Source organism: Micromys minutus (genome assembly GCF_963924665.1).
Source record: "Micromys minutus genome assembly, chromosome: 5".
In the NCBI taxonomy this organism is placed as follows: domain Eukaryota; kingdom Metazoa; phylum Chordata; class Mammalia; order Rodentia; family Muridae; genus Micromys; species Micromys minutus.
The window spans coordinates 64,214,583-64,237,000 of NC_137974.1; the positions used below are offsets into that span (position 1 = coordinate 64,214,583).

Here is a 22,418-nt window from a genome sequence, read left to right on the forward strand (position 1 = left end):
TGCAACCTACATAACAGAGGCTGTCTTGGATGAGAATACTTGGTTAAACTAAACAAAGAAACATCAAAGAACTGATTCCTAAATACTGTCAGGGTGATTCTGAACAGCTCAGCTTCACCCACTCTCCCAAATTTAATGAGCCTCCAGAAAAAAAAAATTGTTGTAAAGAATTTAATTGACACTTGGATCTCATGTTATGTATCACTGTAGACTTACTTCTGGAGCAGAGGAACATGAAATGGAAGAGAGAAGATAGTCAAGCCCTTCCTCTTTCCTGGGAGTGTGTGTGTGTGTGTGTGTGTGTGTGTGTGTGTGTGTGTGTGTGTGTGTGTTGTGTATACTGAGCGTATGTATATATTGTCAAGAATAGTCAAAATGTGGTGACAGTGTCAAACACCATCCTGGCGTGGCCTCTGATGGTTCATTGTTTTAGTGGAACCTTGCTATTAAAGAGGAGGAAATCATCTGATCTGTAGCTAGATTGACCCACAGTACCAAGAGTGATGCTTTTGTTGATTTTACTGAGCTGTGTCTGTCTGGAGGTATTGCTCATTCCAGAATACCATATAAGAAAAAGAAATATTGAGCTGTTTTTTAATGCGTTGGAGTAATATGCGTCTGGGGGGAAAGTTTTTAAATTAACCTTTCTGAGTATGGTTCAAAGTACTGAATAATGAAGGTGAATCAACAACACATCCCCATTACCCAGGGGATGCTAACATCACCCACTACCATTACATATCCTCAGCACCACTGGGGATATTAACATCACCCACTGTCTCAACCTCCACCCGGAAGGCCAAGGGACTCAGGCAATTGAACCCTGGAATGATTCTCAAAAATAAGAAGCAAATCTCTTTGGTTGTTAGAATGTTTTCTGTAAGTCAAGCTCTAAGGAATTTTTTGAGTGTTTATCAAAATGCAAAGGAAGGGGACAAAAGAAGGACAGAAAAGTGTCGTTGGGAGAATATAATAAAGCAACGGGATGGATTTAGGGTATTTAAATGAGCCTAGCATCCTGTCTGAGCTGATGCAGTTTGTTCAGAGACTATGGGGTTAGAGAGAGCTTCCTACTTCCATCTTCTCTTCTCAGCTGATAGCCTGGCAATGTAGTGAATCCTGTGGGACCTTCTCCAACAGCCCTAAGTGTGAGGAGTACTAGGAATGAAGCCCATGCTATCCCCAGTAGTAAAACAAGGGTGTGAGTTCAGACTCAGAGTAGTCTCTCTGATTGGGCTAAAGAAATGCTGATATGGCATAGGGAAGGAAGGAAAAGCTGATCAGTTCCCCCATAAGAGTCCACTGCCAAGTTCTGGATCTAGATGCAGATATGGAAGCTGTCTCCTCCACATACCAAGCAACAACAAACCCAAGAAAGTGCCTGCACCCTTCTAGTCTCTATAAGTGACAACGGATTGGTTTGGCCTGGACCTCAGAGTTACTGGTTCTATCTCAAGGGTCTGGTAACATGCATTCAAGACATTGGGAGCCAGGGACCAGACAGCCACAGGATGGTGCATTAGCCCAATGGGTTCAGGATTGGGGGGATTTCATGTGACCTAGAGGCACACTCATGAGGCCGCCGCCCTGTGAGAGAAAAGGAGAAGAGCTAATTAACCAAATGCTTCTAATATTTTTTTAAATGAAACTATAAAACCCTGTCAATTTCTATTTCAATTTACTCACAGGGGCTATTAAACTAGCAGATCGCTGTCTGGGTTCCGGGTATGCTACATTTCACCCATTGGGGAGGGGGGCACTGTTAAAAACTCAGGGGGAAATGGTTACAGGAAAAGAAAATGAGAGGACACCTCGTTGTAGATTTGTTTACTTGCCACATTGGCATCTTGTTCTTCACAGCTTGGCTCTCTAACCTCCCATCCTCTTTACCACCCACCACCTATGAGTATCAACATAGAAAGCTATTAAGTCACACACACACACACACACACACACACACACACACACCACTCAAACACACCCTTGTGTCTTAAAGCAACCCCTGGTATCACTTTTAACTAAAGAAGTCTAGTAATTATGAGTCTGAGTTGTTTTTCTGCGCTTCCGCATGCAGTCCTAATTAAATCTTTACGATCCTCCCTGTGCCGATTAAGCGCCAGCATGCTGCGTGAATATCCTGTACAAGAACCCAGCAGGCGGCCGTAATTAGATAGAAAATCAGACAAGAGCCCTCTCATTAACTACCACAACTACCCCACGTTGCTGATGAGGCGTGGATACATATTTGCGCACCAACATGGTTTGGAGGTGTGGGCTCATGGGTCCAGTCCTGTATGTGATGGGTTTTACCCCCACAAAACAGGCAAAAGGTCCCTGGTGGACCCATAGCCCTTGTCAAGACACACACACACACACACACACACACACACACATTTAGAAAGGGGTGAACTGAGTATGAACATGCCTATGTATGGAACAGGGTCCCCTGGAAACTTAAGAACAAGTTTTCATGAAATATTTCTAAGGTACCTCCTCATTATTAAGAGGTACGTGGCAGTCTACAACATAGAAAACAGTTCAGATGGAGAAACACCCCACCCTCCGCCTTCTAAGAGCAGAAGAGTGACTAGTAAGAATGAGAGGAAACACATTAGATTAGAGCACACCCCCTGATGGTTAGAACATCTAATTTCTCAAGCCACAATTGCTTGTTTGTGATTATCAGTATTTATTCCATGAGAGATGGACTCATACCCTGTCCTAGGAAACATTCTGAATGAACAGGAGGTGCAGGGAGGACACCTGGATCTCAAAGCCTTTGATACTTTGTTTTATGGAGTGGGTGACAAATTGGTCCAAACCTAAGTTCCAAAGGATCAAGGGAAGCAGCTGTGAGATTCAAAAATGCAGCAGGTATTTTCCCTGGGAGTGGGGAGGTTGGAAGGGAATCTGCTTTTTTGACACCCTACAATGCACAGCTAGAAGGCCTGGTTCCCATGCATCCTTGACAGCAAGGAACTAGCTCCAGCAACTATTCTCTCAGAAGTGCTGCCAAATCTGAGTTGAAACTTCCCCTCTCTGGGATGAAACTGAAGATAGATATTCCTTGTGATTAACAAGGTGCTGACTGGGAGGATTTTGTGTGTGTGTGTGTGTGTGTGTGTGTGTGTGTGTGTGTGTGTGTTTACACCAGTATCTGCAGTTCCTGCCTTCCTAACAGGTGTGCTCCTTGCTAGGCAACAGCACCAGCTTGGTGGAGGGGGGTGTGTGGAACATTGTACAGGTTCCTCTCCTGCAGGGACTGTCATCCTGCAGCAAGAAGTGCACAGCTCACAGGAAGTCACAGGAGTGTGGACTACAGTGGGTGTGAGGTCCTGGAAGCTGTTGTATTGCTGTTTGCATTCCATTCCAAATTGCTCAGACTTTAATTAAAATCCCATAATATAAACTATTATGTATTTGAAAAAGTGGCTCTGGGGTTGAATGCACTGGGTTAGAAGGGAAAAAAGAAACTAAATTGCTTTAACTAATATTGGTGAGAAACCTTTTGGCTTTTGCCAACTTTTCACAATTCATTTGGACAGGTAGTATAAAAGTTTATGTGTCTGTATGATATCTGTGTTTGGGATGATAATAACAAAGCCAACACTGCAGCCCAGATGTTTCTTATAGGTTCTGCTTTCTTTTTCTTCTATTTCGAGAATTTACCATTTCAGTGAACTTCATTTCTAGGTCTAGTTGGAGATGATAAGGACAATAATAAAACCCCCCTTTGTGAATTAATATAAATGGAAATAATAGAAACTCCTATGACATGATTTATGTATGGAATTCTTTAATATCCAGTCAATTTGAATAGCGATGTTTTTATATTCACAGTCAGTTGAAGATGCCAATAACAGCGGAATGAACCTATTGGACCAGTCAGTCATTAAAAAAGGTATGGATTGATCCTTCCAAAAGTAAGCAAAGATTTCCATGTCTTTATGATAAGCGTTCACTTTGGGGAAGCTCTTAATTTTATATGAGAAAAAAAAAAAAACTTGCTGTAATGAGTCAATGGTTTCTAATTAGGTACAAGAGCATGGGGGTGGGGGGGGGCGAGGAAATAGGACCAAACAGAAGGGAAACTCAGTCAGAAATCAGAATTGAGAAATCAGAGCAATGCTGGCGATTGCCATTTTGCTCATAAATACGAAAGGCAGCCATTCAAAATGCGTCTTGCATGACCAAGCCATCATGATGTGGTGAAACGGCTTCGAAGCACTGTTTTAAAAACTGTGCTATTATTACTTTGTTCATAACTGGATTTGGCTGTGTTAAAAGTCTGTGTCATGGAGATAGCCCCTCCCCACTGTTTCTGGTTTGATTTTTTTTTTCTGGTAGTAATTCTGTTGCCAGTTCTTTGTGTGTTATGAGTTGCTTCTTTTTATTATTATTTTTAATTGTGCCAAATGCTTTGCTAAATATGCTCATCCTGAGAGCCTGAGACGGACTATGCTTGCATCTAAATCTTCCTGCATATGCGCTCAATGATTTACTATGACTGTGGAATCACCCCCATACTGTTAAAGGGCATGTGATATTAACAAATGTTTGCAGTCTCTTGTACAGCTGTAAGCAAAATAATTAACTAATTAAACTAATTAAATGTAATTACAATAACTCATTTCGGGCGTATTGCAGCTGCTTAATTTTTTTTCTCCTCTTCTCTGACAGTAAGAGAATGTCTGGCGATTAGAGTAGCTGCTTCAAGGCCTGAATGTCAGTCACATGCTACAGATTTCAGAGATCGAATGTGTACACATTTGCAATCTTTAATTATCCTACTGACTGGTATTGGAAAACACAGCTTTAACGGCTACAGCTCTGTCTTATTGAAGCTAGAGGAAAACAGTCCTTATGTTGGGAGTCAGCAATCCCCAGCCTCAGCTATTCTTGATTCACTCGAGCCACTTAACAGTGACACACACACAAAGAAAATAATAATTAAAGAAAGGAATAATTTAGAAAGTAATCCATCCAGACTCAAATTGGGGTAGAAGGAGGCAGTTTGTGAAATAAGAGTGCCAAAGGGGTTAAAAGTGTACTAAAGTTTCTCTTTTTTAAAAAAAAAAAAAAGTCATCAGTAGGCAACTTGGAGAGGGAGACAGGAAAAACTGCAGGTCAATGGTGCCTTTTGATTTTGAATTTTTTTTTTAAAATAGGTTTTTAAATGTGGCCCAGTATTCTTAGGTAATACCCTCTTTGGCTACTTCGCTCATGGCGTGTGCTTAAGCTGGCAAATGTGTTGACTACTTCCTTTCACTGGTTTCTCTGGAGTCTTCTCCTTTGGGTAATTGCTGGTTGATTGGGGTGGGAGGGAGGAGCGTTTCTGTTCCCAGTTGCCATTGTTGCTTTAATTCCCCCCTCCCTCTTTGTGGCAAGCTAGAACAGCTTAGCTCAGGGTTCAGTATCCTAGCAACATCAATTGGCTGGCAGAAGGACATGCCCAGCAGATGACCAATCAGAAATGTTATTAATAGTCAGGCCAATAAAAATATCTGGAACTTAGCTTGCCTAGAAAAATGAGGTTCGTGGTTTTCTTAGATGTGGGAAGCATTTGGTTGCCATTTTTGAATGTGTTTGCCAGAGAAACATGAATATTTATGCATAAGGTAACTTCTAGGGATAAGGAAGCATGTTGACTAAAATTGCCCAATCTGTTTTCTCAAACTGACAAATGTTTTCCTCCAAAGCTTTTTAAACGCAAGCATGGCTTAAAACACTGAAGTAATCCCCTGTTCATGTTCATTGATTTGGAGTGAATAGTAAAATGTGAATATTAGGTCAGTTCCATTATTTGATACTTGAAATGTTTGCTTTATTACATAAAGAAGAAATTCTAATATCATATTTTTATCTTTTTAGAGCCATGGGCAAAAAACAAGAACAAATGTTTGATTTATTTTTCTAACTCACCAGGAACCACTTAAGTAAAGTTATGGGTTCATTATCTCCTTCCCCGCCCTGGCTCTCTTCCCCCATCTTTACACATTCCTATCCCCATGAGGGATGCTTCTGTGAGATTAATTCTTTAGAGAGGTGAGAAAGTTTCCTGAACTGAATATTCTAAATATTCAGGGGACATAGTTGCTTAATTTGTTTTCTAATGGGCATTTAGACGTTTCATAGAAAATTATACTCCATTAGTAAAAAGGCCAGCAACTAGCCCACATTTACACATGTCCTCTCTTATGTTTATGAAACCTAATTTCCTAGGTATAAAATATGTATCTATCAGTCAGGTTGTGTCAAAGCCACTCCTAAAACTTAACCCGTGTCATTTTTCTTTCCCATTGATATCAGCGAATACATTATAGACTCCCTCTCTTGTTATGTTTGCTATGTGGGCTTAGCTGACATTTCTGAAGTAATTTAGTTAAGAGGAAATGAGTTGTTCCCAGTAGAGTGGAGTGAAGGTAGGCAGCGTGATAAATGGCTCTTTCATTTGAAGATCTCCAGAGCTCGTTTACGGCTAATTTTCTGTATTGGCCCCCTTTGAGCTATTAATGCAATCGGCAGGGACCGTGGCCCCTCTCTTCTTAGCTGCCCCATTAGAGCTCCCATTAAGCTGCCTAGTCTCAACTCTATGGCAGGAGTTGGGGAGGGGGGAGTAATGAAAGGTGCTTTTTAAACTCTCCTAATCTAAACCGGCAGAGGGTGGTTAATACGATTTGAAGGGGGCTGGTCAATGAGCAATCAATAAAGTAATAATGAGAAGGATTCGGTACATTAACAGTCTAAAAATCCAACAAGACATTAAAAAATCATTCTTAACTCTCAGTTCCATTAAGATTAGGAATCTGGGTGGAGTGGGGTGGGGGGGGGGTGCCCAGCTAACATAAATGATCATTGCCATCTTCCTATAGCTTAACTCAAAAAGATTACCTTGGCCTGAAGAAAAGGGGTTTGGAACAGAGACCACTATGCAATCCGTGTGACACATTAGACAGCAGAAAATACATCAAAATTTCTTGGAAAGGTTGTTGAGGCCGGAGTCCAAGGTTCAAATGCTGTGACTGTAGGGCAGGCTGTTTATTGGTCTTAGGGATATCCTGTTTGGTTTCAGTTCAACCTCCACTCTCTTCCATGTTTTATCCGTTAGTTCTGGCCCCTTCCCCACACAAACACTTTGGTGTGGGTTTTCTTGGAGCGGGTGAATAAAAAAAAAAAAAAATGGCAAAGCTCAATTCTAGCAGACTCTTTTAAGATTCTTCCTTCTTGCCTAGAAGGAATGTCACACCAAAAGTCTGAGTCAGTCAGACCTATAAGGTGTGTGTGTTTCCTCTCAGTAATTTTGCCTTGAGAGAGAGAGAGGAGAAAGGAGAGAGAGAGAGAGAGAGAGAGAGAGAGAGAGAGAGAGAGAGAGAGGGAGGGAGGGAGGGAGGGAGGGAGGGAGGGAGGGAGGGAGGGAGGAGAGAGAAAAATAGAGAGACAGAGAGAGACAGAGACAGAGTCAGAGGCAGAGGCAGAGCAATATATCCCAGGAATAGTTGCAAGCCATTGAATTTCAAAACCCTAAACGTCAGACATTCCTTTTCTCTGCTGCAAATGTGGGAACCTGCAAGTGCACAGACTGGAGAAGATAAATGACTTTCTCAAGGTCAGATGACATGCTAAAACCATGAAGAGACCCTAGTCAAGTTTCAGGTTCCCAAATTCTGTCATTAAAGAATACCAACATGTTTTATTAGGGCGATAGATTACGTGTGTGTGTGTGTGTGTGTGTGTGTGTGTGTGTGTATCTGTGTGTGTGTCTGTGTGTGTGTGTGTGTTCTTGTCACAGTTTCAGTGTACAAATGTATACATCTGCTGAGCATGTGCAATAAAATTTAGACAAACAGTAAACTTAAAAGGATGCAAATCTGAGGAATAGCTTCCCTGATTCTTAGTTTCAAAGCACTAACTTTCTGGGGTGCTTCCCAATATGTAGCTGCCACTGTTGTCAGTTTCTTCCAGTGGGACTTAACCCTTTAATGTGTGAGGCAGGTCTATTTCTCCCCCTCTTTCCCACACAGGGAGTCAAATATTGTTTCTCAAGTTTGCTGTTTCACCATGAAGTTAGTTGTTGTCTAAAGAGAAATGAAAGTCCAGCCCATTGATCTCTATATAACCTACTACTGAGTAATTTTCCTTCCTTTTTCTTAAAACTTCACCCACTGCCAGAAAATTACTAATCTGTTATATGTTTTTTCTTTTTTTGGAATAATTCATGGGAAAAAGAAAGGGTTGAGTTTTCCTCTGTGTGTATAAAGGAAGAAGCTGGCTTTACCATCCAACTGAGATCTTAAGAGGGGGAAACGCTCACTTTTTAATGTATGCAAAGAAAATTGTAAACACGTAAAGAAGCAAAAGCTGCATGCTGAGTCTTGCCATGCTCCATTTCCTCAGCGTTTTCCTGCTGTCGCTTTAAACCTATCTCAGTCATCTCTGGGTTCTGTGAGCAGGAACAGTGTGCTCATAATTACTAACAAATCAACTGGGCCCTGTTGCTCTCTGAGTTTATTGATAAGCTGGAAGAAAGCAGAAGGGAATAAAATATGGGGTTAATCAGCTGAGCTAAGCAGGTGTGAGGGCAAGAGGAAGGTAAGATGATTAGCAACCAATGAGCCAGTAGAAAAGCTGGTAAGAGAAATAGGTAGGGTCCGGTCTAGGGGCTCCAAACTGGGCCAAGGGTAAGGAGCCATTGATGTTAGAACCTGAGGATACAGACAGAATGCAAGAAGCTTATTTTGATGCAAAAATGACAATATAATTTAAAGCATTTCTGTTCACCTTCTGAGGTTCGGGGAGGGTAGAGTGGGAAGGAACTTGATAAGATGGAAGTGTGCCTTGTAAGTAGACAGTGCATTGTGTATGTATATGCAGAGAGATCCAGCCCAGGGGAGGGACTAACATACTCCCCCTAAAGAAAACAGCTCCTACCAGCTGAACCAGGCAGTCCTCAATAGCACAGTTCAAGGTGGGGGGGTATAAAGTCTCTCTGAAAGCCTAAATTTTCAAGGGACTTGGCATCTGGGAACTAGAAAACCAAAAAATCTACTGTTTACGAAATGCTGGCTAATCGCTTACTATTTAAGAAATTACTAGCTTAATAAGCATCATAGGACTGTCAGTTTGTCGGGCTCTCCTTGTTATCAAAGTATCCGAAGCAATGCTAAAACTATCAGCGATGCGATCTTTTACATGATTTATTTCTCTGGCTCTCTTGCTGAAACTGCAAAGGGCTTTCTATATTTAGGTGAGTTCTTTCCCAAGCTGATGCCATGACACTGGCTATTAGTATACACTGTATATAAAAGCTTGAATATAAATAAGAAATATAGATATCAAGAATGTTATGAAAATAGGAGACAAAAATACATGTGGATACTGTGTACGAGAATTAAATGTCTCTACCCCAATTACCCATTTACAACCAGATTTATAATCATCATTATCAACTCCCAGAATTACTCATGTCTGGTGAAAACACTTTGACATTTTGCTGCTTTAGTCGCAAATGAGAAGCAGTCCCCAATGAAAATATGAGTGACCAGTAAAATCAAAATCGCCTTCGTAACTTGTCCTTACCGGTGGCAGTACAGAAGGTGTACTCCATTTTCTAATACAATTCCTCCAACTAGAACAGGTCCTGAACATCAACAATAGGTCCTGAGATTCTCTATTTATGTCAAGAAGTGGTCAAAGGGAATATTTTAGCGTCCAACTCCACTCCTGAAGGAAAGCTGTTTTCTAAAGGTTTTATAAAACACCAAAGTAAATTGATTAACACCTAACTTTTGGAAATCTCTTAACAACCATGCAGTCTGAATGCTTACATCAGTGCTGTAAAGAGCCAACTGAAAGAGAAATGCCTCGTTGTTTTATTTATCCTGTAGAAAGAAATTACTTTTTTTTTCTCCTAAAATTCTGGAGCCCATGTGGTAGAACTTAAAGAGCGAGGCTTGGTCATTAGGTAGAAGTGGATGTTTCTTTATTTTCTTTACACACACACACACACTTCAGTGTGTTCTCTACAGAAGAAGTTAACTGGTAGGGAGAATCAGAAGTTCAAAGGGGAGACTTCCAGGGTGGTGCTTTCTGGTTCTCACTCCCCTAGCCCTGTACCTAGCTCAGCCTCATCCTGACGTGCAGATGACACCGGAACACAATTAAACAGAAACCCAAGCTGGAGCGGCTGAATGCACCAGGGGCGCAGTGGCAACCAGCTGTCAGTTCTTATTAACTTCTGCATAAAACATACCTTGAGTGTGGTTTGTTATCAATTACTTGCTGAAACGAAACAACTGGGGCAAGGCAAGACCGCCACCGCTCATCTGAATTACGGTGATTGGTTGATTGATCCGGGCACCTGTTGTAAATCATAACCGGTCCAAACAATCACCAGCCGGTACCTTAATTTGTAAACACAATTCATGTAACTGCTTTGCTCTTCCTGGAGACGAGCATTTGGGTACATTTCTAAACGGATCTTGCTCTTGTTTTATGTCAGGAAAACAGGGCTCATTATAAGGCAAGAGGCAGCTCTTACTCCTCCCTCCTCCGCCACTCCCCACACACCCATTTTTAGTGATGGCCACAACTTTGGGTCCAGTCAGAGAGGAGGGATTTCCACAAAGATCATTGGTATTAGCCGGTTCTGTCAGAGAACGGTGGTATTAATATTCACCCTCAGGTACCTAATGAGATAGTGTTATCCTGAGGAAGACCGCGGAGGAAACGGAGATCAGGATCTCTGCAAAGTGTGCAAGGTCACACAAAAAGCACGTGACCAAATAGGTTTTGCCTAGGTTCACAGCGTGATCCAATACTCAAGGTCTAGCTGGGTTCTGGCAAGCGTCTCCTCTCTCACACGTCCTCTGGTCTGGGGTAAGTTTCCAGAGGAATGCTGACATTTGGGTCGGTTCACAGCACTGGGGACGGTACAGCTGGGAACCACTCTTTCCACCTGGTGGCTGCTCCCGGTTGGCTTTCCCAGATGACTAGGCCCTGTCCTATCAACCATCGGTATTGTTAATGAAGCCTGGTCACCTTCATGGAAACGTTTTTTTCCCCCCTTTTCCATCTCTCCCTAGTTCCTGTCCCTCCCAAATCTGTGACTTCTCTAATGATGAATAAAGATGGCTTCTTGGGAGGAATGTCAGTCAACACCGGCGAGGTCTTTTGCTCAGTCCCAGGCCGTTTATCTCTACTCAGTTCAACTTCAAAGTACAAAGTTACTGTGGGCGAAGTTCAGAGAAGGCTCTCGCCCCCTGAATGCCTCAATGCGTCTCTCCTGGGCGGCGTCCTCAGAAGGTAATAAATAAATAATAAACAACAAAAACTAGACACAAGCGCGCGCGAATCTATTAGTGGAGACTGAGGGAAAAAGTTTGACGCGGTTGCCTAGCAACCCAGAGTCGAAGCGAATCCCGAGTAACCAAGCATCAGGAGGGCTGAGGCTAGGGGTCTGGTATTCGTGCGATGTTCAGCCAACGCCCTACCCTCGCCAGACCACACTGCGCCTGTGCAACCCTCCTAGACAATTCGGGATCGGGAACCTTTCACTTTCTTGCCTGTGCAAGGCTCCCGCCTACATGAACTCCTTTGCGACATTAGCCTGAGTTCAACCTGGAATCTAGTCTCCTCACCAAGCACGCTCATGCGCATTTGAAACAGAAAAGGCAGTTTCCAGCATGTGGTCCATAACCCTCTCCTCTTTACTATTATGCCTATTGTGCTCCCCATTTTGAAAAGATCTTTTTCTCGATCTTTCAGTAGTATCACATCTCATAATATTAATAGTGCTTTATAACTATTAGTAGTCATTTCCTGGGGCTATGTAGTTGCTTGCCAATGCTGCAAACCAGGGCAGACTCCTAGTGAAAATGAAGGAAGAAATGCCCCCCCCCCCCCTTTGCAACAGTTCAGGCCAACATCTGGATCCTTGGGGTACTCACTGTCCTTGCTAAGGAACTTTGCATGAGCTAAAACTTTCAGAAGTTAAAACCCGTTTTAGATGTTCATTATCCCTTTATTTCCTCAGAGTGGCTGGCTAAACAGTACAGCAACGGGGTTCATACATGATAACCAGTTTTCTTTTTGACCAGCCCTTAGAGGACATGGAGAGCCTATAGGGAAGAGAAGTATCGGTGTGACCTAGAAATGTTCTTAATTTGAATCCTCTTCTTGCGTTCTTGTTTCTGTTTAGTTTCCAAGTGAGTCTTTTCAGCTTCATAGTCAGGCTGGGTTATTTTTTTAAATCATGATTATGATTACTATTAATTTTTAAGACAAAGGTTTGTCTGTATAGCTCTGGCAGTTCTGAAACTCACTTTGTAGAGCAGGCTGACCTGCAACTGAGAGAGATCTGCCAGCCACCACTTCCCAAGTGCTGGAACTGAAAGGTGCAAGTCACCTCGCCTTGGTTGTCTACAGTGGGGATATTTCAATTCAACTTCTGAACAGGAGTGTATAAAGTTTATTGAGATAGTGAATACAAAGTGCTTATCATATCAACAAGCTCAAAAGTCTTAGAATTGTTGTTACCATGGCAACAAGCATCTTGTGAATACAAAAGTCAGCCTTCTCTCCCCTTCTACAACTTTAAAATTTTTGGTTCTGTTCCTCCTTTAGAAGCCTGGTGGTTTCTGGGATCTAGCCCTCTTCTTTCCCCTTCTTTAGAAAGTTTGCATGGGTTCTGTTCTACTCATTGGTTCCATGGCAGGGAGTGAACGGGTGCCTGTCCATGAAGATGATCAATATTTACCCTTTGGGATCCACTGCCTTGCAGTCTAATTATTCCCATCTGGTATTCTTTTCCCCTTCACAATATATATTATTTAAAAAAAAAGACTTACTTTAATGCTCTGTATTGCAGAAATTAAGCAAACCTCAGCAAACTATCAGCAAATAACTGAAAGGGAGAGAGTGGGGGGAGGAGTGCTAACCTCAAGGTAAAGCCTCTTCAGGCTCCACTGTGCTCTAGATTGCTAAGTCTAAACTTTGTCTCAGGAACACTCTGAGGTTAATCAGAATGTTAATTCTTGCCATTGCAGAGCCAAGTCGAAAAATGGGGGGAGATCCTTGAGAGAAAGGCTAGAAAAAATCGGTTTGAATTTACCTGCCGGCAGGCGCAAAGCAGCAAATGTCACCTTACTCACCTCCCTGGTAGAAGGTAAGCAAGACCTGTGGCCACTTCTCCAAGTGGCTGAGCTTAAGTGTCCACTGGAGGCTGACATTTTACACATTTCATGATTAACTGGAAATCACTGTGATTGCTGTGCCCTTATGAGTAAGATAGTAAGAGGCTGTAGGATCGAAGTTCAAAGGTCTTTATACTTAGAGGGGGCCAACAGTTGCAGGGAAGAAAATACACACACACACACACACACACACACACACACACACACACACACTATACCTATGTCTGTCTGTCTATCTATCTATCTATCTATCTATCTATCTATCTATCTATCTATCTATCTATCTAACTATATATTCCTGAACAGGGCTCAGGCCCAGTCTCCAAGTCAGAGCAGGGGTTACTTCCCTTGCTACAGTGACTAAAGCATTTTCTGCTTGAACTCCTGCAAGCTGCAATCAAAGCTCTTTGCTTTGCTCTAATTTGACCTCTAAGTGTTACTAGCACAAAGCAGGTGACTGGTGAGGATACAGGCACTTACTTCCAAGCCTGACCACCTGACAGCCATCATCAGGTCTCACAAGGTAGAAGGAGGGAGCCTTCCTGGTTCCCCCTCCCCCCCACACACCTCTATACACTCAACTCCCAATAAACAAATGCAGTTAAACTTGAAAAGTGTAAAATAACATACGGCATTCATGAGTCTAAATGGTTATTTTAAAACATGTGACCTTCCTACCCACTTGGACTTGACGAGTTATTGACACCTTAGTAAGTCCAGCAATGCTTAAGAGAAAACTGTGGGAGGCGGGGCTGTGAAGATGCATGGAGAGATGAGTTGAAACTTCAAGGCAAACTCACTACTTATGAATTAAGTTGGCATAACGTCCCTATGAAACTCCTAATTTGTCTGTCAGTTTGAGTTTTGAGATGAAATCTGTGGGCTGTGATAGTTAATAACTGTGTAGTCTGGAAGAATGTCCGCAGTTCACTGTGTAGAGGAGATAGACTAGAAGCACAGCAAGTGAGTACACACGGACGATGGTGGAGAATGGTCTCTGGAATCGTCCTGTGTCCTGTTGTTTCAGCAGGCATGGTATCAGAACTCTTGTAGGAAGTTGGTTCTTGCAGGACAGCATCTTACATTTTTAAATGATGATCATAAAGAAATCAAAGTGTTATTGGTCTTGCGTTTTATCATCTTTAAGACAATCGTTTGTTTGCTTTGGTTTTGTTTGACTGGAATTCTTCTACCAGAGGCCTTCAGTCTTCAAATCTTCAAATCCTACTTGTTAGCAGTTGAGCTTTCTTAGTATGTGGTATTCCATTTTTGTCTTTTTTTAAAAAAATATTTTTATGTATATGAGGGCACTGTAGCTGTCTTCAGAAATACCAAATAAGGGCATTAGATCCCATTACACATAATTGTGAGCCACCATGTGGTTGCTGAGAATTGAACTCAGAACCTCTGGAAGAGCAGTCAGTGTTTTTGACCACTCCATTTGAAACTGGAAATCACATTGAACTGGCAGTAATTGCTGTGTGGTTTTGGATATAATGAATCCTTGTCAGCACTCTGCTTGGTGTCTTCGGTTATTATATCTTTAAAAGTAAGTCAGTTTCTCTCAAAAAAATGTATTCATGAGATAATTCAACACACCTATTTTTTTAATCGTGTTTGTGATCTTTCCTCAAATCCCCAAGGCTGTGCTTTTGAAAAGGCAATGATACCTTAGGCAGAAGGAGAAGCTATGGAATGCCTAGCTTGACCTGGTGTCTGCAGTTCCATATTTGTACAGTAGAAAGTCTTTAAGCAGGAGAAGGATGATGACCGAAATCTCTGAGAGAAGGCCCCCCCCCAAAGAAAGCCAGGAAAGTACAGGGTAAATAATTATTCTGCAGAACATACTCTTTTCACACACACACACACACACACACACACACACACACACACACACACACACAGTTATTACTATGCAGCAACATTTACATATGTTGATTTGTTTATGCATATTAGTTGTAAATATGAGACTGTTTGCTGACAGCATTGTAGGAAGATGGCGGTGACTTTAAATTTTTCTTTCAAGAAGGTGTAACTGATGCTTTAAGTAGAAAAGGGGAGTCTGGGTAGCATATCCCAGCCACATGTTGAAATTAAATTGTAAGGTGGTTCTTGGATGTAAGGCCAGTCTCCCCTTAAGCCAATGAGAGTTATCTGCAGGAAGCCCCATGTCTCTTGGGAGGGGGCAGTGTCTGTTTAGAGCCAGGCTCAGCCAGAGGCTGGTAGAATACTATTTGTCCTGTTCATTCGAGTTATGAAGTTCATCTTTACTTTGAGTACCTGTCTCAGGTTTGACTTTGTGGTGTAGGTATCTGGCCTCAGGTGTTAGCAAGCTAGGGTAGCCATTGATTCTCCCGCTGCTCTCCTTACAGGGGAAGCTGTTCACTTAGCTCGGGACTTTGGGTATATTTGTGAAACAGAGTTTCCTGCTAAAGCCGTGTCCGAGTATTTGAACAGACAGCACACGGACCCCAGTGACCTGCACTCCAGAAAGAATATGCTGCTGGCCACCAAGTGAGTTTCCAAGTGTCTGGGCGCTGGTCCTGGACTCCCTTCCTGACCCAGGTCCACTTAGGAAACACCCGGGAGTACCTTGAAAAAGCCTTTCAACATGGCGGGTGTGAAGTTCTCTGTGCAATACGTGTCTGCTAGGAGACCTGAAGGACTATAGGCATAACTTGCTCTTTTTCCCATTTATAAAGAGGACTTACAGGTTTTTAACAGTTCTCCCAACACACAGTTCTGGGGGGGGGGGGGTCAGGCAGATTTTCTTGGGGTTTGCATAGGTCTCCCTTGCCATCAGGGGGACAGCAATATGTGTTCTCGAAGGGTGTCCGGATGTCACCCACGCGTGCTCATCTCAACCCACAGCTCTAATTACTCCATTTCCAAGGTTGCTGTTTGTCATCTTCCACGGACTTGTAAAATTTACTACAACTCCAGAGGGGAAAACAGTAAATCTCTGGCTAAATTTAGGTCTAGAGCTCATTTGAACATTTACAGTGGGTTTTCTATTTATTTGATTTACTCCTGTCTTTGGCTTCGGTGTCATATTGTTGGTGTTTTATTACCAGCTCAGGCCTGCAGTGGGCGGCGCTGCGCGCAGCAGCACGTTTCTCTCGCAGGCCGGGGCCTAAACAGCAGCGTTCATTTATTTAGCGTTCCAGGACGCGGTTTGTTCCGTTGACAGCGTAATTTAAAGAAATATATGGAAGGCTGAAAATTCATTTGCTCAAATTTGTCCAGATGTTTTTGAGACGTGATTGGAATTTGATTGCCCCTTTCCGCAGGGTCAAAAAATATTAATGTCCCAGAACTTTAATTGCTTACAGAGCCTGGTCTGGGCTGTGCAAATTTTTAAATGCTTCAGTCTTAAGTGTTTGTTCTCTGCATTACCAAGTTTCCTTTTTTTTTGGCACTTTGGAAATGAGTACTTCATTAAGTTCAACCAATGATCAAAACCTCGCCCCACCCTTGTTTTAGAAGATTTCTCTCCAGTGGAAGATCACCTAACAGTATGATAGATTTTATTGTTGGTGGTGGTGTGTTTCTCTCTTCCCCTCCTCTAGGTAGTAGGGGTCAGTTGTACTTTATAAATAAAGCAGGTAAATTTAGGGAAAAATAATCAAAAAGCAAAACTAACCTGTCTAAAGAAGATAATAAGTTCCATAAAAATTTGGCTCCCCCTTCCCCCCCATCCTCATTTGGAAACCTTATGACTTTTAAGGCAACTATTCTTTAGCCTAGGTTACAGGATCACCTTGGATGCTTCCCCACTACAGCCATTCCTGGATCCCTGCCACACCCTCACCCCCTCCCTCATTCATTTATGGACCAATCCCCAAATCCTTCATATTGGAATGGCAGGAACTAGGTGAGCCAGAACTTGGGAGTGTATCTGTGAACCTCGCTGACAGAGGCTCTATTGGATAAGCACACTGACTTGTAGGGATATATGCATATATTGTCAATGGAGACGTGAAGAGGTAGAAAGACTGTATCTTTATCCATGGGCCTTGGAAATATCAATCTTTCTCAGTTGCTGTCAGTGGGTGGAGAAAGAGAGCCCCCCCCACGTTTGGTTTATTACTAGCCTTGGGCAATGCAGTAGCACCCCAGGGAAGAGTGCCCCAAGGGTCGTTCAAACTGGAAATCTGCCCTGATTACCTGAGAGTTGCTAAGTGCTCTTCCAACCAGTCCGTGAATGCATAGGTCCAGTTTGCTAGGTGGGTTTGCTTTGCTTGACACCCCACAGAACCAGAGGCTGGGTGAAGGAAGGTGGTTAGGAGAAGCCTGCCAATCTGAGAGAGGCTGTGGCCTCAGAGGATGCCAAGCCTCAGCCTGCCAGCAGAGCCAAGCCATTTGACCTTCAGGGCTAAACCCCTCCCATTCATTCCCTATATTAAAAATGTCTCAGATAAGCCCAATCCATACACACAGGGTTCCTAAAGGCTAGGAGAGTACTCTAAATTGTAGGTGCCTTGAGGAAATTAAAACCTTCAGCAAATGAAAATCTATCACCCCTACCTAGTGTTTTAACCATTTACCTCTAAGTTTTAGTTAAACTAGGAAGAAATCCTTTTATATTGACAACAATCCCTTTACATGAAGATTTTTAGTAGCTCACATATGCAAAAAAGGTCATTTTTTTTTAAGAAAAGGGAGAGATATTTCTTCCAAAATGCTGCAGGTAGATGGGTTTTACTTTGAATGGAATCAGCATTCTCTCCTAGAATAAACAGGTTTTTGCCTTGGGCCATGCAAGGTCTCAGCAATCTGCTTCTATGCCAGGCACAGGCTTGTGGCTGTGGGGCTTAAATCTTTCAGTTGTGTGTGTGTGTGTGTGTGTGAGAGAGAGAGAGAGAGAGAGAGAGAGAGAGAGAGAGAGAGAGAGAGAGAGAGAGAGAGAGAGAGAGAGAGAGAGAGAGAGAGAGAGGTTGAAAAGGCAGGCGGGAAGAAGAGGAAATCATTTTTCAAAAGTGCCAGGCAACACCTAAAAATGATCGACCATCCAACAATCAGAAGCTAAAATACCGAGGGAAATTCCTAAAGCAGAATCCAGGTGGTCCCGGAACAGAGAGAGAAAAAACGGTAGGGGTGGGGTGAGGGTGGGGTGGTGGGAGGGGTGCATTCCTCCTCTAACCGAGTTCCTTCCAGTCCCAGCTGCCGGGCCAGGGAGAGCCCTGGGGAAAGAAAGGGAGCGGAATCGCGGAAGATAGCCTTGCTGTCCTCAGACCCAAAGCCTCAGGGCTCGTGTGAGTGTCTGGTTTTCTAGGCTAGCGACCGGAACTCTGAGGGTGCTTTTGTCTTCTTTCCTCACCCCTCCGCAGGCAACTTTGTAAAGAATTTACCGATCTGCTGGCTCAGGACCGGACACCGATCGGAAACAGCCGGCCCAGCCCCATCCTGGAGCCGGGCATCCAAAGCTGTCTCACGCACTTCAGCCTCATCACGCACGGCTTCGGTGCCCCGGCCATTTGCGCTGCGCTCACGGCCCTGCAGAACTATCTCACCGAAGCTCTCAAAGGCATGGACAAGATGTTCTTGAACAACACCACTAACAGGCACACGTCTGGGGAAGGCCCAGGTAGTAAAACTGGCGACAAGGAGGAGAAACACAGGAAATGAAAAAAAAAAAAAAAATTAAAGAGAAGGAAAATGTTTTAAATACAAAAGGAAAACAGAAAAAAAAATAAATTTAGCTTTAACATATTGGATTGGCTTTGGAAGAATTATATTAGGTAGAATACACATACAATCAAAATTTAAAAAGAAAGCTAAATAACGTTAAAAAAATAAACTGAGGCATACAACGGAGCAACAAACCGGCTCTCGGTGTCTATTTCAAGATACACACGTGGAGACAACCGTCCGGATTTTCCACTTCGGTTCTTTCGAGTTTAGTAATACAGATAATAAAAGAAAACTATGATTCCCCCTTTTGGAAAATAAACGTGAGACTAAACATGAGAACACGCTAACTTATTGGAAGAAAATTGGAGAAACGTTGGTGTCAATGCTTTTGAGAGCTGGTTGACTGAGACGCACGAACTTTAAAATTTTAAATTTAAATTTTTTTTTAAAGGAAACTCTCTCGCACTTCGCGCACTCCATTTCTCCCCCAGTCTCCTCACTGCTGCCTCCCTCTCTCCCCTCCTCACAGCGTTCCGGGAAACCTGCTGGGTGATCCCCAGAGTGATTTGCTCACTGACGTTAGCCCCTTTGGTATCCAGACCTCGCCTTGCGCTCCTAACTCCCGGGAGCCCAACTCCCTACCTCCTCGCCACCCCACCCCACCCCCCGCCCCGGTGTGTTTAATTAGGGAGGCAAAGGGTGGGGGTGGGGGACAGGCGGAGGTTCTAGTTTTGGATCCAGGCTTGAGAGCCGAGGCTCCCGCCGCAGAGGAAAGCGATAGGTTAATTCATCATGGTTCCTTTCAGAAAATGTTACTAGTTTCCCAGATGCGACAGCACCTGTTCACAGAGAATATTGCATTTGTTAAACTTGTGTCATCTAGAAGTATAGTTTTAAAAAAAGAAAGAAAGAAAGAAAGAAAGAAAGAAAAAAACCCCAAACGTGAAAACTTTGATTAGTATGTAATTCCTTCGGAGGGGTATGTACCATTTTTTTTTTCTCTTCTGTTTCCCAAAGCTTTACCCGCATGGTTTATGAGCTTCTTCAAAGAAGACTTGGGCTTCCTACACAATCTATAAGGTACTGAGAAAAACAAAAAAACAAAAAACTGATCCTTTTTAAAATTAAAGCCTGCTTGTCAAATTCAGCAGGTTTTACTTCTTTAAAGAAGCTCAAAGAGAATCAATCACGTAGGAAGTGGCCGGTGTTGAGGAAGCGGCTTTGAATTTCTTGCTAACACTAACAAACCTCAACTCGGGAATTCCAGCAGGGGCGGGACACTGCAAAATGCATTTTAAGGGGGTGGAGTAAGGAAGGCATCTTGCTTGGGAACCTATATATTCTAACGGTATTGTCTTTACTTTAAAAATGAATTCTATTTCCTTGGACTCTTTGGGGACCGTTGGACTCTTTGGGGACCGTTGTTCTAATGGGAAGAGAAGCACCTTTGCTGATGTAATTGGGGAAGACAGTCTACAAGCTACCAGAGCTCTGCTTTATGAGTGGAACAGTTTCCCTTCTCAGATACACAGATGTTTTGGTGTCTAGTTTGGTGCACAAAATCACACACACACACACACACACACACACACACCACAAAGCACAAAGCTAAGGGAACAAGCTTGTATTTCACCTTTGAATTCATGTCCAGATATATTGGAAATATCCCCAAAGGATGAAGTTCCATGCATTTAATGTATCTCCCTTCTCTTAGACCAACGTTTTACTATATCCCCATCTTATTACCACGATGTAAAACCTGCTCCTTTAGCAAGATCAAGGAGTAGAGTAGTTGACTGGTGCACACATTTAGTTTGGGCACACGTTTCTTTTGTTTCTTTTTAACCACCTAGACGGGGGATCTTCACAAAATCGATTGGGATAAACATTCAGATGTTTTCTGTGATTTACAGGCAGTCCCTTTCCCTCCCATAGTCTGGACTAGGAGTTTTCCTATTCTTTTCCAATCTGCTTTGAAGCAAGGGAAGGGGATGAAGTTTTAGGGACCCTCTGAGGGCTTTGCTCAAAGAATTTTATTTGAAAAGGAAAGTCAGTGGGCTTGAGGTCCATGAAGGTTATAAACACAAATTGAGGTCAGGCAACATCTCCTCTCCTATCTCTAGCTGTTTCTGAGTCCCGCAGTTTTTCAGGACACAGCTCTAGACAAGCTGAGAGGAATGGAAAGGGCAGGAAAATAAGACATTGTGCGAATTATAGATTCTCAATTTTTCTCAGTTTAGAAGCCAACCCCTTTTGTCCGTGAGTCTGGACGCTTGCATTAGTAGAATTCTGATTGCACAAGGCCAGCAGAAAACACACTGAAAAACATCGTCTCCTTTCCTTGCAGGGCAACGCGCCCCACGCGTGTGACATCGAGAGACGCGATGGATGCGCCTTGCTCTTACTGTGCAGGTCCTGGGAACATGTGGGCCACTGAAGCCCAGTGGTGTTGAGGACATAGAATCAGCAGCTGCTGGGGGCGCGAACCGCGCAGGTCCTTCTTGCTCTCAGCCTCACCCTAAGGGCTAAGGCAACCGAGAAAGGCCAGTTCCCTGAGTAGGTAAAAGGGTGGCGCCCCACTGGCTGCTTTGGGAGAGGGATCCCAGGGCTCTATAAAGCCCCTTTGCCGCAAGCGGTCACTCCTGGCCCTATTCTCAGAAAACTTGCAGTTTGGAAATGTCCAAGGAATTTGAAACTTCCATGTCTTCTTTATTGCCAGGAAGGAAACTGTCCCCACCCCTACTTTCCTAAAGTGTGGACGTGAAATAAGAACTGTCATTCTTGGGTAGATAGACGCCCTGGAGTTCCTGTGAGCATCCTGGAAGGTGTGGCTAGGTAGACCTGGCTTGAGTCCCCTCCCCCACCTCTGGGGTTGTCTTCCGTTTCTGTCCCCCCCCCCCTTTTTTTTTCCTCTCTCCCTCTCTTTTGCATCGGACCTTCCGCCCCTATGCTTACTTTAGCTAAGCCGGCTACATTTATCTGATAATTAAGTTATTAAAAGATTTGGTTTCCTTGGGTTTATAAATCAATAAACAGTAGGATTAACACAAGAGTTTGCCTTTAAGTCAAGGAAAACATTTAAGGCCAGACCCTTTGAGTTTTGTTTTCAAACCAAACAGGTGAGTTCCAGTCCGATCCTCCTCCTTGTACTCTGTAGATGGCTTATCTAGGCCCACGTCCCCCTTCCTCGCCCCCCTCCACCCCCCACGCTAAATGCGGGGGTTCCAAAACCAAATAGGTAAAGACTGAAGAGTAAGTCCAAGGCTGCTGAAACACCACCCCCTACACTCCTCTATCCCCCCTCCCCCGAAACCAGGTTCTTCTATTCCCCCCCCCCCTTTTATAAATCAAGCATTCTCCTACTTGTACTCTGGGTCTCACAGAGCTTGTTCCTAGGTGAGGGTTCCCTCTCCAGAGACCTTTAACTTTCATTCTAACTAGGAAGTAACTTTCTTTTCTTCCTTTCCCCGACATTTCCCCGACATAGCTTGCATACCCCTCCCCTGCAGCTCCCCACCCCCACCTCTTTACCCTCAGATTTCTCCACCCTATATAAAGAGCTCAACAGGCTTTCAAAGATCCGACTTTTGTTGG

At 43.3% G+C, this 22,418-nt stretch overlaps 1 protein-coding gene across 3 annotated transcripts in view; it reads left to right on the plus strand.

The window, feature by feature from the left end:
• TFAP2B (transcription factor AP-2 beta) overlaps window positions 1–21,194 on the plus strand; it is a gene marked incomplete at both ends in the record, with an annotated part of 27,302 nt that extends 6,108 nt beyond the window's left edge. For 2 of the 3 annotated variants that reach the window (XM_080916874.1, XM_080916875.1), the window contains 5 exons: window positions 3,841–3,901; window positions 11,082–11,301; window positions 13,044–13,162; window positions 15,563–15,704; window positions 18,521–18,818. In XM_080916874.1, coding sequence (XP_080773000.1) covers window positions 3,841–3,901; window positions 11,082–11,301; window positions 13,044–13,162; window positions 15,563–15,704; window positions 18,521–18,818 — 840 coding nt within the window. Of the gene's footprint in view, window positions 1–3,840; window positions 3,902–11,081; window positions 11,302–13,043; window positions 13,163–15,562; window positions 15,705–18,520; window positions 18,819–21,171 lie in introns of those variants that run through there. The other variant, XM_080916876.1, reaches the window with a different exon arrangement.
• Between the last annotated feature and the right edge of the window lie 1,224 nt (window positions 21,195–22,418).